General features: G+C 43.2%; 1 protein-coding gene across 1 annotated transcript; it reads left to right on the forward strand.

The window, feature by feature from the left end:
• Nucleotides 1–1,024: 1,024 nt before the first annotated feature.
• wipi1.S (WD repeat domain, phosphoinositide interacting 1 S homeolog) lies at nucleotides 1,025–13,645 on the forward strand (the record flags this gene model as incomplete). Its single annotated transcript, NM_001093597.1, is given in 12 exon segments — nucleotides 1,025–1,148; nucleotides 4,769–4,851; nucleotides 5,431–5,600; nucleotides 6,894–6,990; nucleotides 7,113–7,210; nucleotides 7,700–7,792; nucleotides 8,377–8,447; nucleotides 8,959–9,066; nucleotides 9,637–9,798; nucleotides 10,333–10,440; nucleotides 10,711–10,832; nucleotides 11,922–13,645. Coding segments are annotated over 12 exon segments (1,302 nt in total). The 3' UTR covers nucleotides 12,044–13,645.
• Nucleotides 13,646–16,260: the final 2,615 nt, after the last annotated feature.

Raw genomic sequence — 16,260 nt, forward strand, 5'->3', positions numbered from 1 at the left:
AACCAACAGAGGGCGCACTGTTATTCTTTCATATAACCAACAGAGGGCATTGTGGGATATTGCAGTCTCTCCCCAAGTGAACTGTTGGTAAAGGAATGATTAAAAGTGACTGCAATCACCCAAGTATAAGCCGAGGTAGACTTTTTCAGCACATTTTGGATGCTGAGAAACTCGGCGTATACTCGAGTATATACGGCCAACATAAGAAGTGCAACTAAAGCTCCCCATAGCTGCGATGATTCCAATCCTTCGAAATTATCGTGCGGTTAGTGGGATTCGAACGATCGTACATCGTACAAATTTATCGGTCAGGTTAAAAAATCTTTGTCGGTCCCAGTGGAATCTCTCTATGTTTGCAGGGCCAAGCAGGCAGCTCCCCTTTGTTTTCCTGGCAAATTGGTCTTTTTAGTTGATGGTGAATTCGTACGATCGCACGACCGTTCCGAGAAAATCGTGGTCTCACGATGAGGATCTGATCTTTTAAAAATCTCAACATCTATGGCCAGCTTAAGGCTAGGCCCTGCCAGCAGGTCGGAGTCTGAGATGTTCCTTGTTGCACAGCTGGTCCCAAGGCTAAACAACAAGAGGGATACAACATAATACAGTAACCCACTGATTGTATTCCATATGAACCAGTCATATAATTCGGCTTTAGGCGTCATTTATAAGTAATTATGTGCCGATTCAAGGTTGCTTTTGATCGTTTTCTGCACCAACATGGCGCACGCTGGCTTCCACACACTGTTTATGAGCGCTATTAATAGGACAGCCAATCAGCCGTGTGACTCGTGTCAGATTTAGCTAATCAGAAGTGGCCCTGTTGGTGGAATAGGCGTGGCATGACGGAGTCTACTGCTAATCACATGATACCCGGAAGGAAAGCGGATGGCTTTTCACTTCCTCACTGCGATTGGTCGGCGAGGAAGAACGATAACTGGCAGGAGTGGAATGGGTTGTGGCTTGTCCGAGAACAACCAATCAGCTAGAGTTAGCTAGTGACGCGCCGTCATCTGCTGTTTGTTTACGGGCGGATGCCACCCGGGACCGGGATAGTGCTGGAGCCCAAGAGGCCGGGGAGGAATGGAGACCGGAGGGGGCGGAGATGGAACCGGGGACATTTGCTGTCTGTCCTACAACCAGGACTGCACGTGAGATACACTCTGCTGCTCTACGTAGGCCGTCCCTGTACTGTACTTAGCTCTTCTTTGCTGGCTGCCTCTCCTGTACTCTATAGGCCACCCCCTGTCATGAACTAAGCCCTTCTGTAATCTCTCTGACACTTCATGTACTCTGCTGGCCAGTTCTATCGTTATTTGTCACATTGTACTCCATTTGTCCCTCCTGTACACTCTAGGCTATCTCTTTAATATATCAGCCCTCATATTCCCACTCATAACTGCCCACCCATTTGCACCTTCACGTCCTCCTACCCAGTGCAAAGCCCCCTTCTATTCTGTCCTTCTATACCTTAATAGCCTTCCTGTAATTGGTTTATTTACCCCAGACCCTCTCTTATGTCCCACATACACCTCTCACACTTTAGCTGCCCCACTTAGTGCCCTAGGCATGCTTTACTATATATAAATATATATATATATATATATATATATATATATATATATATACATACACACTCCTATGCTCTATCTACCCTTTCCCCACACACTGTACTTACCCCTAGCCTTTATCTTTGACCCTGACCTACATCCAGCTATAGTAAATATCACCCCCCTGTAATTGGCTGCCCCTGTGTTATAATTATCCCCTGTACCTAATTAATGCCCTTCCTCCAGGATCTGCTCCACAGCCATCACTGCATGTGCATTACCCCCCACCTGTGTGTGTTATACCCCAGCCCTGTACTCTGCTCTCTGTTGGATCTCCTGACCCCTTACTCTGCTTTGTACTGTACCCTCCGGCCCTGTACACTGCTCTCTCCTATACTGCCCCTCCCCCAGCCCTGCACTCTCCCTGTACAGTTCCCCATTCATGTGTTTTCTTCCCATGATTCTTGTGCATGTGTATCTGTAGGAATAGGTAGTACCCCCCCCCCCCATCTATTCTGGGCACCCTTCCCAGCATCAGATTTGACTCCCCAACTCAGTAAATATTACTTCTAACTCATGTGCTGCATCTGGCATAGACTCATTGCACTTCTTCAGGTTATATTAACCCTCGGGCTGCTCTATCCTTGGTGCTGATACTGAGAGGATACTCTCGGATCATAACTGGGATACATGCGCCAGAGTCCCTGCAAATTAATTTGTACTGAGACTGTATTGTGTGTGTGAGGTGCCGCTAGTAGCTGTACTTGGGAAGATGCAAAGTTTTGTGGTTTCTTTTTTACTTGTTGCATTTGTTTTTCCTTTCTGTAAGGAATGGCACGTGATAGTGTGCTTTTTTATTTCCCCAACTTCTGCCCCCACTGTCTCACATGTATGGAACAGTGATATTGTAGGCAGGGGCGATCCTGGCCCCTCCACCGCCCAAGGCAGCAGCAGTTGCTGCCGCCCCCCCTCCCCCATGCGCTTACCTTTTTGCCCCTTGAGGAGTCCGGGGGGGGTCCACCAGGGTAGCAGAGAGGGCCATGGCACTAGCGCCTATAGCCTAACTGCGCTCTCTGTGCTAGAAGTGCCACATTTCCGGTTTGAAAACCAAAAATTCGGCTCTTAAAGTACCAGGAGCGGGATTTTTTCCACCCCTGGTATCTAGTGGGGCGCTGCCGCCTGAGGTGACAGTCTCAAGTCGCCTCATTGGCGAAGCACCCCTGATTGCAGGCAGTGATCAAAGGGTCACAATAGTTGTCCTATTCAACAGCTCATGCCATAACTTTCTCTCCTTTGTTTCTTTCCGTTGTCTCTAACAAAAGATTAAGCGCACAATAGTGTGTCCCACTACATTGCCTGACGGCCCACAATCTCACTATACTCACACTCTGCTTGTTAAAAATAGGGCCTTCTACTGCAATATCTGAAGTTCCACCGATCATTCTCTGATCTCGGATCGTCTGAATGACAATTGTTCTCGGTTTTGCTGTGTTGGGCTTAGAGGGGGAAACGCTCATGGAAAATGCAGAAGGGAAATCTATAATTTCATTTAAAACGGCGTCTTTTGTTTTTTGTATTCCATAAATTACAATAAAGTCCTCTTCAACCCAATGCATTTCAAGTGTTGTACACACTTCCTCAGCGGTGCATATCCACCAATCCATGTCAAAGGTCATTAAACCTTTGATGACATCACAGTCTAATTAGCATATATCTGTTCTTAGCATAAATACATCATATTTAAAGATTAAAAGCCACATGTTCTATAACTTTTAAGAACGATAAAATAGTTAATTTAAAAAACATTTCAAGTGTATTTCAATATTAGTCCATTTGGGATTAAAGTCTTTAGTGTATAAATCCAATAGTTCTCTTCATGTGAAACCAGTTGCATTCTATCTCCTCCCCTTCACGTTACTCTTTTCATAGATATTCCTAGAAACATTTGTCTAGTTGGATCACATTTCTGTTTCTCTTTAAAATGAGCTGATACACTATCCCCCAATTGTGATATAAGTCACTAAGTTTGCCCAGGAGCAGTAACCCATTGACACCAATGAGATGTTTGCAGGTGATCAGGAAATGCTACCTTTTGGTTGCTATGAGTTACTGCTCCTAGGCAAACTTTGTGCATTTTATTACATAACCCCCTATGAGATCTTAAACCTTTTTTTTTAATATTCAGGATATGTTCCCTGATTCTGCTTACAAGTGTTCGGTCTGTATAATGTAAACCACATCGGCATTGGAGGAGATATACTACGTTTTTAGATTTGCAATTTATGAACTGTTTAATCTTAAATTCCCTTCCATTTTTTCTGATTTAAAACTGATGACCTTCTTATTTTGACCCCCTACATGTCTTACCAGAACCACTATATAAACAAATCCCTGACCACCTGCTCTTATGTCAGCCCTGGCCTGTCCTATGTGTGGGTAACGGAGTGGGGCAACAGGTCACTTCATTGTGGTCCTGTGTGGGAAGAAATTGTGCCCCAACTGTGGATCCGGAGTTTGTATTAATAAATACATTAACCAATCCAATTACAGAACCTTCCTCTCACGGCATATTTCAAGCAGTGTGCAACGTGTGCCAAATCACTGGCGTGTGTTTTTAATTAGTGCTCTACTGAGTCACGGGGAAAGTTAGTTATGGCTCATAAACTGATATAAAGGAAATTCTACTTATTCTTATATCAGAGTATTCCAGCACAGTGGCACTGCTTTATGGCTGATAATCTAACTATCTTTATAACAGAGCAATCTGTCACAGTGGTACCGATCCTATATATTACTTTGGGCCTTGGGATTAATTAGCAGACTGAGGTAAGACATGGTAAATTACTCCATAGCCAATTTGCTGTCATGTCAATCCTGGTAGATTCCGATTGACCTTTTGGGCACCCCAGTTCTAGTGATTGGTTAGAACTGCCATGGGTCCAATGGTTCTGATGGATAGTGGCCTCCATAGTCTTATATTAGAATAGGTTTTATTTACATAGTTATATGGCAGATCCTTCATGTTCAACCTTCTGCTCACATTAACCAATCTCTAGCTATCTCCAATTTAGTAATTTATTTTTGACTTCAAAGGGACAATAAATCCTGTGCTTGTTCTCTTGCTAAAAAGCCATCCGACCCTGTATTGTGTATCTGTATGTGCATGTGTGACCATGTGACTTTTCCGTACATATCTGTAATGCCCATCTCTCCTGGTGCAGGTCCGTGGCTATTGGCATGAGGTCTGGCTACAAACTCTACTCTCTAAGCAATGTTGAGCGGCTGGATCTTGTGCACGAGAGCTGTAAGTGCCCTGCAACTTTATGAAACCATCTCTTCTAGACAGACACAGACATTACATACAGGGAGAGGGAGAGAGAGCACGAGAGGGCCAGGAATAATAATAGATGGCAGAAAAGGCCTGACTGTGTATATCACTGTGTAGTTGAGAGTAGAGTCCTGCAACGGGTCGGCTACCCGCGGGTTACCCACAAAAACTTGCGGTACCCTGCGGGTTGTGGGTAGGAGTTCCAGGTGCGGGTATAGACGCGGGTCGGGCCGCGGGTCTTCTCAATAGCAATTTTTACTCCTTTTTTCTGATCACACCTACTTCCGATGATGTCACTTCTGGTTTACAATCACTTCCTGATTCTTGATGGGTGCGGGTCCGGGTTGCGGATAAGGTACTTGAGGGTTGGGTCGGGTAGCAGGTCCAAGCGGGTAAGAATGCGGGTTGCGGGTCTGTGTTGCAGATTGCAGGTTGCGGGTACGGGTCAGGTATGGGTTCCAAAAAAATGGACCCGTGTAGGACTCTAGTTGAGAGAGATAGAGAGGAATAATAATGGATGGCAGAAAAGGCCTGACTGTGCATATGATTGTGCAGGTGAGGCGAAGGATGTTTACATCGTGGAACGCCTTTTCTCCAGCAGTCTGGTGGTAGTGGTGAGTCATGCCAAACCACGCCAGATGAACGTGCTCCACTTCAAGAAAGGCACAGAAATCTGCAACTATAACTACTCTGACAATATCTTATCCATCAGGCTGAACCGCCAAGTAAGTCATGGGAGTGCTGAGGGGGCCACTGTCCAACTCCCAGTGAGGGAAGGTTCCCAGTATAAATGACAGGACCACTAGTGAGGAATCCCTCCCTCTCCCGCTTCATTGTAGTCTAGATTGGGGATGCACTGAATCCACTGTTTGGGATTCGGACGAATTCCTGAATCCTTCATGAAAGATTTGGCTGAATACCGAATCGAATTGGAATCCTAATTTGCATATGCAAATTATGGGCGGGAAAGGAAAAAGTGGGAAAAAATGTTTACTTCCTTGTTTTGTGACAAAAAATCACATGATTTCCCTCCCACCCCTAATTTGCATATGCAAATTCAGTTCGGCCAGGCACAAGGATTTGGCAAGATAAATACAAGAGGCCCTCTGCACTCAAACCATTATCAATATATTTAAGACAATGAGGCTTTTTGCGCATACTGCTACTAAAAAATGTCTTAACCTTTAAACAAAACAGGGATTGTTTGTCCATATATTGCAATATATTTAAGCTGGCCAACTTCGTCAAAGTCATCCCATATCTGGCCAGTCCTACCCTCAATTTTCATCTGATTCATTAAGAATTCTATTGCTTCTTTATACATTTTATACAGGGACTAAGTTTTACCTGCAACTTACTTGCGGCTTTCAAAGTAATATATTGCAATATATGGACAAACAATCCCTGTTTTGTTTAAAGGGTAAGGCGTTTTTCAGTAGCAAAATCTGTCTTAAATATATTGATAATGGGTTGAGTGCAGAGGACTCTTGTATGTGTCTATATGTATTTTATGGTCACAGCCTCATTGCACCCCCGCCTAATGGTTTTAAAAATTAGTGGAGTGCACAACTTTCCCTTGATTTGGCAAGATATTTGGTGCATCCCTAGTCTGGATACACACACGGGGCAGAGTCATAGTCACGTATACAGCACTGCTACCTGGAGATGCCTGGCCATCAGTAATTTAACTAGGAATGAGGAGCAGTAAGGAAGTCCTATCTCTGCACCATTTCGATATGTGTTTGGTGACTTGCACAGAGCTGCCAGTGAGTGGATTAGAAATCAGGAAGGGGTGCTGTGGCCACAACTAAAAAGGATTAGCATCATCTGACCATACAGCAGTCACCACTCCACATGTGAAACAGTGATTCAGGATACATTTAGACTAGAGGGAAGCTGTGACGGTAATAAATGCAAGTGGCAGGCAGAAAGAGATATAGGACTACAAGTCCAACAGTTCAGTTTTTAGGGTCATTCATGCAGCTTTAAGTAACATTTCCCTTATGTCCCCCTCCCAGAGGCTGATTGTATGTTTGGAAGAATCAATCTACATTCATAATATTAAGGACATGAAACTGCTAAAGACTTTGCTAGACACCCCACGGAACCCACATGGTAGGTGGTTATGGCACAGATTCCCCACAGTATTGGAACTACAAGCCTCTCTGACAGCAGAGCCATTTAGTCTACTGTTGTGACCTGCACCCAATGAGTTAATATTTGTTTGATCTCCTTAGGCCTCTGTACTCTGTCTATAAACCATTCCAACTCCTACCTGGCGTATCCCGGCAGCTCCTCCACAGGAGAAGTCTCCTTGTACGATGCCAACTGTTTGGTAAGTATGATGCCAAAAGGGAAAGGTTGTGGGAGCACTCCATGGCTTAATAAAAATGTACTAAAATACAATGGAAGTGCTACTGATCTGGCCAAATTAACTACAAACATAGAGAATAAGAAGAAACATTGATTAATGCACATTCCCTGGTCCCCTGTCATATAAGTAATCTATGCAGACGTGTGTATTTACAAAGACAGGGGTTTTTTAGTTACAAAATTATGATCATAAGATTGATAAGTATGATGCCAACTTCTTGGTCCACTGAATTGCACTCACTGGCACTTGTTGGCGATCTCTATAATTCCTGTTCCCTTTCATCAGTAATGATACTGTGCTCCTGCCATATCTGCTCAGAGGTCATTCTGTGTTCTTGTATGTTTGAATAAGTCTGCTGGTTACATACCACCCTGCAGCAAATCACTGAAACATCTTTGAGATCTATGATTCTGCCAGGTCATTATTTACTCTTCCTTCCCTGTACCGCAGAAATGTGAGTGCACTATCCCAGCCCATGACAGCCCACTTGCTGCTATTGCCTTCAACTCTACGGGAACAAAACTGGCCAGTGCTTCAGAGAAAGTGAGTATTCCCAGCTGAACCAGCACCAAGCTCCATTGCAACACTATTGGGAAGGGTGGGAGTGCTGCCTACTTACTGCTACCTGAGCTCTGGTCTTTTCTTTGCTCTCTCCACTCTCTCTTTGGCCTGGCTCATATCACTAATAGTTGGAGGACAGCACCAGATGGGGGATCACAAGCCTACCACATACAAGTTACTTTGAGCCCTTTTTCCTGCCTGCATTATGAATTATCAGCAGCTCGTACATGCAGTAGAGCAGTGTAGGAGTATCTAGATTCTCCCTACACACACTTGCACCTACAAGCTACCCCCCCCAAAACCATTTTTCGGTGTTGCAAATTTCCTTATTCCCTATGCCTTTTGCCACGAACTCCTACGGACATGCCTACTGCACCCGATCATAAATCAGCCCTGGGACCTAAGAACAATTTCATTTGGAATGTATCAGCTCCGGTATAATGTTCTGTGTGAATTCTTTGATAAATAATACACAATAATGCGTATTATACATTCTATACATATAATTCATGCTATACATACATGTTACATGTATAGGCAGTACTAACTTACCATTGTTCCTGCAGGGTACAGTCATTCGCGTCTTTTCCATTCCTGATGGGCAGAAGCTTTATGAGTTCCGCAGAGGAATGAAGAGGTGATTGCTAGGAATATTGTCTGTGGATGTATAATATTTTACACTGCAGGAGTCAGTTCTGCACTACATGGGAGTGGGAGAGTTAAGGTAGACAGAATTAGGGGCAGGTGGGAGTCTGCGAGGGAGGTCAATAGTCTAGGTGGGGTCAGATGAGGATAAATGATTTAGCATGGGGATTGAGGGGAAAGGGACTGATATTTTAAGGCAAAAGCAAGATGGAGAGATCCAGTGATCTACTTATATCACACACAATCAGTGGGGAGCCAGCTCTGTAATGTAAGTGCAGACAAATGCTTTATCATTCAGCCATTGATACATGTGTAGCAGTCATGGACACATGTAGACATTGCTGGCCCACAGCCTGCTACATATTGTGCTTAACCAACACCCAGAGGCCTGTCAGTTGTCTGTTCTTTAATGGGATAATATGTGAACGTCTGTTAGATTTCTGTGACTCGTTTGCTCTCTCACATTGTCTCACTCCCTGTCCACGTGTCTCAACCCATGACAGATATGTGAACATTAGCTCTTTAGTATTCAGTATGGATTCCCAGTTCCTCTGCGCCTCCAGCAACACAGAGACTGTCCATGTCTTCAAACTGGAACAACTGCCAGAGAGGTAGGTATCTGGTGACATACACATCTGTGCATTTGGGACATTGCAAGGATATGGCACCCTGCTGGTACATGTAACAGACCTTTTATAACAAGGGATAACTTTTTGGGAGATCTGCACCCAGGTTTAATCACATTAATGATGGCATTCTGCCCAATACATTGTAAATATATTAATCAGAACAATTATCCAGCACTTTATTCAATCACCCCCTAACTACAAACACATCCCCTTCTGGAAACAATCAGGTAAACAAAGTGTGGCTTTATTTGCGTTCTGTGGCTGTAATAGTTTGGATAAGACTGGCTGCAGAGCTGAAATCCCCATAGCCACAAAGATCTTCCTTCTCTTTATACTCATTTATTAACCCCGTGGCTTCTTTCTCCTGTATCATAGAACCCCAGCATTGCACTTAGCTCATTCACATACATTGAGCAAAGTGGTTGTACCACTCTATATTGTAGGCCAGACCGAGCGAGTGATACCACTTTATAGATCCTCAATAAAGTCTGTGGTTAGAGAGAATAACAGATTACTTTTACAACACTTGTGGTTTAACCCTTTCATTTGCAGGTCAGAAGAGAATGCCTCCTGGACGGGCTATATGGGAAAGATGTTTATGGCTGCTTCAAACTACCTCCCAACACAAGTATCTGACATGATGAACCAGGATCGCGCCTTTGCCACAGTCCGTCTAAATTTTTCAGGACAGAAAAACGCATGCACCTTGGTCACGTGAGTTTCAGAGATATGTTTTTACATAACTACTTGTGATCACTGAATTCAGTTTCCGCCCACTACTTTCCAGGGATACAGCTGTGAATCTCCGTACTTCCTGATAATGGGCTGCTCTCTTTCCCATGGTCAGACAGGATCTCTCTCTGGGTAATCTCCCCCTAATACTTACCCAACTTCAGTGTTCTGATTCTCTGTACTTTATCAATTTTTCAAGCAGGGAGTAGGGCTAGGAGCTAACTGGGAAGTCTGTGATCTCTGCTGGTAGTGTAAATGAATGTAGATGGAGCTGTTGCCTTTAGAGGGAGCCCTTACTCCATCAGCCTGTTTATCTTGCTTCTCCCTTACCCAAAGAAATCGGTTTATCGAGAAAATGCTAGCTCTTCATCTTGGGTCCAAGTCACCTGTGGGTGTAATACAAATGGGTCCAGACTGCACCTTATTCTCTCTGTACCACCTTTACTTTAAATTATAACAGACCCACAGTGTCTGTGCAACAAGCTGAAATCATTCCCTTGCTCTTTCCCTTTTCAGAATTCAGAAGCTGCCTCGGCTCCTGGTGACCTCGTCCAGCGGCCATCTTTATGTGTATAACCTGGATCCCCAGGATGGGGGCGAGTGCGTTCTTATCAAGAAACACAGGTGAGTAATATAGTAGGAGTGAGTGTTCCAGGAATGTCATGGTGGGCTGGCATGTCTGCCCTGATTGAGCACCTTGAGCTGTTCAGCATGTACATTGAGAAGTATATCTGGTTCATAGCAACAGGTCCCTAAGTCATTTTGGGACCTGTTGCTATTAGAGGCAAGCTACACGCATGGGGCATTATGTTGCTGCAGAAAAGTGTTTGTTAACCAATTAATAGTGGGAGGTTGCAGTGCAAAGATAACAGATAATTTCTGTTTGTGTCACAGCCTGTTGGGTTCAGCAAAGTCGGAGACAGATGGAGACAGTGACGCTGAGAGCCCTGTACCAGTTTCCTATGCTGCTACTGTGGCCAGGCCCAGCTCTGCCCCTGCTCTATCCACCATAACAGGTGAGCTCCAGGTCTTCAGGAGATTTAGATTGGGGCATTTGGGGGTCTTTAATGGGAGACCAGGTGCAGTCATTGCTATCCCTCTCCCTGCATTTAACTCAGCCTCACCCCCAAGGGTGCTTTTCGCAATCACAAACATAGGGCTTCTTGCCTGGTGACGCTGGATAGATCTTCCCTACAATATTGTTATGCCAAAGGGCTGCTAGTAGCCCCCCCCTTGTGTCTGCACCCTTGTGCCTTTTTCTATATATTGCCCACTGTCCGTATCAATCAAACCATATCTAATGCATTTGTTCCTGCACTGCAGATGCCTGATTATGGGTCTGTGGTGCATTGCATTGAAGGCATATTGTAGCTTTAATCTTTGCCTATCTGTAACCCCTGTGTAATTCTGGGTGAGCAGTGATAGGTGGGTTACACAACTCTGATCTACATTGTACCCTGAGATGAGGGGTAACTTAGGGCAGTCTTGCTTCTCCTCTAAGGTGGGACAGGAGCATGATTATGACTTATGTGATATACAGTATGAATTGGGGGATTTAACCCTTTATAGCAGGGGTCCCCCAACCTTGACAGACAGTTTAATGTAAATAGAGTTTTTGCAAGCATGCAAAAAGTTCCTGGGGATAACAAATAAGTGTTATCGTTATATAGCCACATTAATAGTAATTATGTTATAGTAATTCATGTGTCACAAGCTTCTCCAGCCACCAGCGCCGTACACAATAGTTCTGCACTGTGTTGTGTACAACTGTTCGCGAGTATAATCAGACCCCAGGCTCCTTGCCATAAAGCAAACCAGAGCTGTTGTTGCCAGTAAGGAAGTAGACACAGGACTAGCTGGTGTTTGTGAAATCTGTCAGTCTGGGCAGCAGGCTTTTTCTTTTGGAAATGGTTACAGCCAGGGACTGACTCTCCCCTCAGAGAGCACAGATACCTTTGATCTGCCCATTTTTTATACATGTTCCTTGTGAGACTGGAAGGTTCCTAGAGGAATTGGTATGAAGCTGTATAATCCTCTGCTCCATTAACATGCCACATTCCAGACGACTTTCCTGTATTTTCTCCCTTTTACCCCCACCTCCGCAGGTTACTCTGAAGACGGGGGCACCCTGCGAGGAGAGGTTATTCCGGAACACGAACTGGCGGTTGGACCCGTTTGCCTAGACGATGAGAAAGAATTCCCACCTGTGAGCATTAAGAACCCCTAAACCCATAGCAGATCTGGGTTAATGGGTCAGAGGGGAAACCAAGTACTGTTTAATTCTAAGGGACAATCAGCTGAGGTTTGGTGACTGCTATTCATGTGGATTTGGTACTGTTGTATGCTTGATAGAAATAGTGGCTTTTGTTTCTAGTAAGTGATACAAGGTCCGAACCTAGTTCCACCTGAGTGCTGTCCGAGAACCATGTGGTTTTATTCTATCTGTATCTGCCAGTTATGGCTGCTGGTGTTAGCTGCCCTTACAGCAGCCATATTGGCTTTAGCCTGGAATAATATCACACAGCAGTGATGTAATATTAGGTGCCTTGCGGATTTTTATTCCAAACAGTGTTACACCCAGTGGAAGTAGTGCAGAGAATAAGCACAAAGAAGTTCCATCTTTTTTTTTTTATCATTTTATAGATTTTATTGATCACCAAGCAGCCATTTTTATTCCCACACGAGATTTATATGTGGCAACTATTCCCTATTACACACGATGAGCTATATAGAAACTGCACACCCTGGTGACCAGGTTACATTTCCTTACAACACTTTTTTTTATAATAATATGCATGCTGCCATCTTGAATTTTTTTTTAGGCTGGCACACAGGTCTTACATTTTAAATGTAAAAGTTACAAATGTGTGTGTATATTATATATATATATATATATATATATATATATGTGTATGAGAGCTGCCATGTTGCTTCCCAGACCCAGGGGGACATTTAATTTGCGAAGAGTACATTTTTCCTTCTGTACTTAAATGCCCGTAACCGTCTGCTAGAATAGTGGGGTTATTCCTGGTATATATTAAATGTATATCTGTGGCATTCCATTTCCACTCCTATCATCCTTAGCTAGCTACCTGGGGGGGGCACTTTTGGGTCATGAATTTTGCAACACAGAAGGGTGGGATTAATTCTCCTTTAACCATGTCATGCTCTTTCGTACCAATGCCTGTCCGTATGATTTTGCAGCCATATTGGAGCACAATGCCTTGTTACCCCTAATGCTTCCTTGCGTACAGTCGCATTTATAACACACCCTGCCGGCCGCCCTGGAGAGTAAGCTGCTGTGTTGGTTTCTGATTTTTGGTAGATAAGTTTGTGCCGTGGAAGTCAGAAGGTGAGCGATGGAAGGCCGTGACCAGAAGCAGGAGGGGGTTTGGGACAGAGGTCGGAAGATCGGCTCGTCTAACTCAAAACAAACAATTCCTAAATTCAGTAGGTGCTGCATTCTATGTATTGCTATCCCCACGTGGCTGCACCCCCATAGACAGCCTTATACCTCCTTTTTATTTAGTCAAGGAAGGGTGTGCTATAAATGGGACTGTATTGCGCATACGGATACAGACGCGCCACCGTGCAGACTCACTCATATAGTATTTTTTATTTATCCCTTTTTTATATAAAGTGGTATTTGCCTAATTTATGCAAATTTTATTTATACAAATGTCCGTGTATTGGAAGCTCCAAATATCTAATTTTATGTATTATTCCTGTTCATAGAGCAATATATTCGCATTGTACCCTGCAAGTTACTCGTGTGCAGAACAAAACTAAAAAAAAAACATGTAGATGAAGAATAAAACCCTGCAATGAATTTGTCTGGTTCTGCCTCTGTGACTGGGCTGCTAAACTACACCTCCCAGATTCCAGTACCAGCCACAGCGGGACTCACAGGTCTGACATTAGTGTAACAGAAACAGGTTTTTGGTCACGTGGCACCTTACATAACTGACATATAGGGGCACGTTCCCAAATTAATGCTCTAAAGTGGATTATGAGAGTATTCCCAGTACAAACATTACAGCTAATAAAGTATGATGTTCAGTCTTGTTGATAAGTGGCTAAATATTATTAAGATGACTCAGGAAGTGCACTGCCCCCCCCCCCAGCCCTGTGCAGAAATGTGGAACACAAATTTGATATAGTGACCCCAGTTGCCAGTGTTTGTGTAGATCAGATCTTCCAAACCCTCAGCTTGAAAATCGGAATTTTTAGTGGAAAAAAACCCCTCAAATTATTCCTTATTTATTATACCTCGAGGCTGCTAAAAGTCAGAACCTGAAAATACTCCATCTCCAAGCTGTTGGGGTCCAGTGGGGGTTCGAGTGATTTTACGAACAATTTGAGCGTTTTGGGCTCCTGGTTTTCTCCTCCATGGAATGGGACAGACATGTCTGGACTGGGATTGAAAATAGGCCCTGGCATTTTTCGAGAAATCAGAGACCCAAATGGCCCTCCACCAGCCCAGTCTATGGCATCTTACAGCAGCCCCTTTAGCATTTGTAAGTATCCAGATTGCCTGGGATTTTGGCGCAGTAAGGCAGAAGAACCAACCTCTCTCTGTACCATATGTCTACTCCACTGGGTCAGTATTAGGGGGGTGATGTATCTATGTTTGAATCTGAATTATTGCCACTATTCAAATTGTTTTGCACAAATTCAAATTATATTTTCAAAAACTGGAATGTTTGGTATTTTTAAAGGAATACTGTCATGGGAAAAAAATGTTTTCAAAATGAACCAGTTAATAGTGCAAACACAATTGAAAAAAAAAACTTGACTGCCTGTTTATTAGAAAATCGAAATAGAAAAATCTCGATTGAATACAATCATGAAAAAACTCGACCAATTCGAATATGTTAGTTTACAAGCTCAAAAAAAGGCAAAAGTCTCGAATAAAAAATAAAATAGCTTTAATTTTGCCTAGGACAATTGACTTCTACATGGACTTGCTTTACATTTGAGTTTTTTGAGCATTAAAGGGATCCTGTCATCGGAAAAAATGCTTTCAAATCAGTTAATAGTGCTGCTCCAGCAGAATTCTGCACTGAAATCCATTTCTCAAAAGAGCAAACATTTTTTTTATATTCAATTTTGAAATCTGACATGGGGCTAGACATATTGTCAATTTCCCAGCTGCCCCAAGTCATGTGACTTGTGCTCTGATAAACTTCAATCACTCTTTACTGCTGTACTGCAAGTTGGAGTGATATCACCCTCCTCCTTTTTCCCCCAGCAGCCAAACAAAAGAACAATGGGAAGGTAACCAGATAGCAGCTCCCTAACACAAGATAACAGCTGCCTTGTAGATCTAAGAACAACACTCAATAGTAAAAACCCATGTCTCACTGAGACACATTCAGTTACATTGAGAAGGAAAAACAGCAGCCTGCCAGAAAGCATTTCTCTCCTAAAGTGCAGGCACAAGTAACATGACCAGGGGCAGCTGGGAAATTGACAAAATGTCTAGCCCCATGTCAGATTTCAAAATTGAATATAAAAAAATCTGTTTGCTCTTTTGAGAAATGGATTTCAGTGCAGAATTCTGCTGGAGCAGCACTATTAACTGATTTGAAAGCATTTTTTCCGATGACAGGATCCCTTTAATGCTCAAAAAACTCAAATGTAAAGCAAGTCCATGTAGAAGTCAATTGTCCTAGGCAAAATTAAAGCTATTTTATTTTTTATTCGAGACTTTTGCCTTTTTTTGAGCTTGTAAACTCGAATTGGTCGAGTTTTTTCATGATTGTATTCAATCAAGGTTTTTCTATTTGGATTTTCTAATAAACAGGCTGTCAAGTTTTTTTTCAATTGTGTTTATTCAAAGTAAAAACAAACTCTAAAACCTCATAAATTTGATTTTTTTTTTATAAATAAGCCCATAACTTTCAGTGAACACAAATTGTCAAGACTTTGTCAAGGTGAGAGGTTAGTGCTCCTGCCTTGCAGTGCTGGAAATCTAACAGGGGATTTTATATTATTTACTTGTCTACATAAATAAGATCTTAAAGCTTGTGCTCATGCTGTTACATTTTTGGGTTTACCTTCAACTATACGGCTTACTTGCACATTAATGCTCACATACCTGCTTGTTCTGGAGAATGCTAATGCAAGCACAAAGAGAGCATATAATAAACTCCATGCAAACAATATGCTGACTGGAATTGAACTCGGGACTAAAGCACTTCAGGGCAGCAGTGCTTAATGCTTAGCCATCTTGCTCATCCAGATTAGGCTGTTTACCTTTATTTATGTGGCACAAACCCACACAGACAACATAAAAGGCAGCACTATGGCCACAACTTTTGCGGATTTCAGACAACTCAGCTGTGAGCTGGGAAACATCTGCTCTTGGAAAAGGGTGAGTGAAAGTGAATGATTCATTGGCCCTCTGCCGCCACCAAGCGGGACATGTGATGGAGTCTGGCA

Source organism: Xenopus laevis, chromosome 9_10S, assembly GCF_017654675.1.
Source record: "Xenopus laevis strain J_2021 chromosome 9_10S, Xenopus_laevis_v10.1, whole genome shotgun sequence".
NCBI classification, from domain to species: Eukaryota; Metazoa; Chordata; class Amphibia; order Anura; family Pipidae; genus Xenopus; species Xenopus laevis.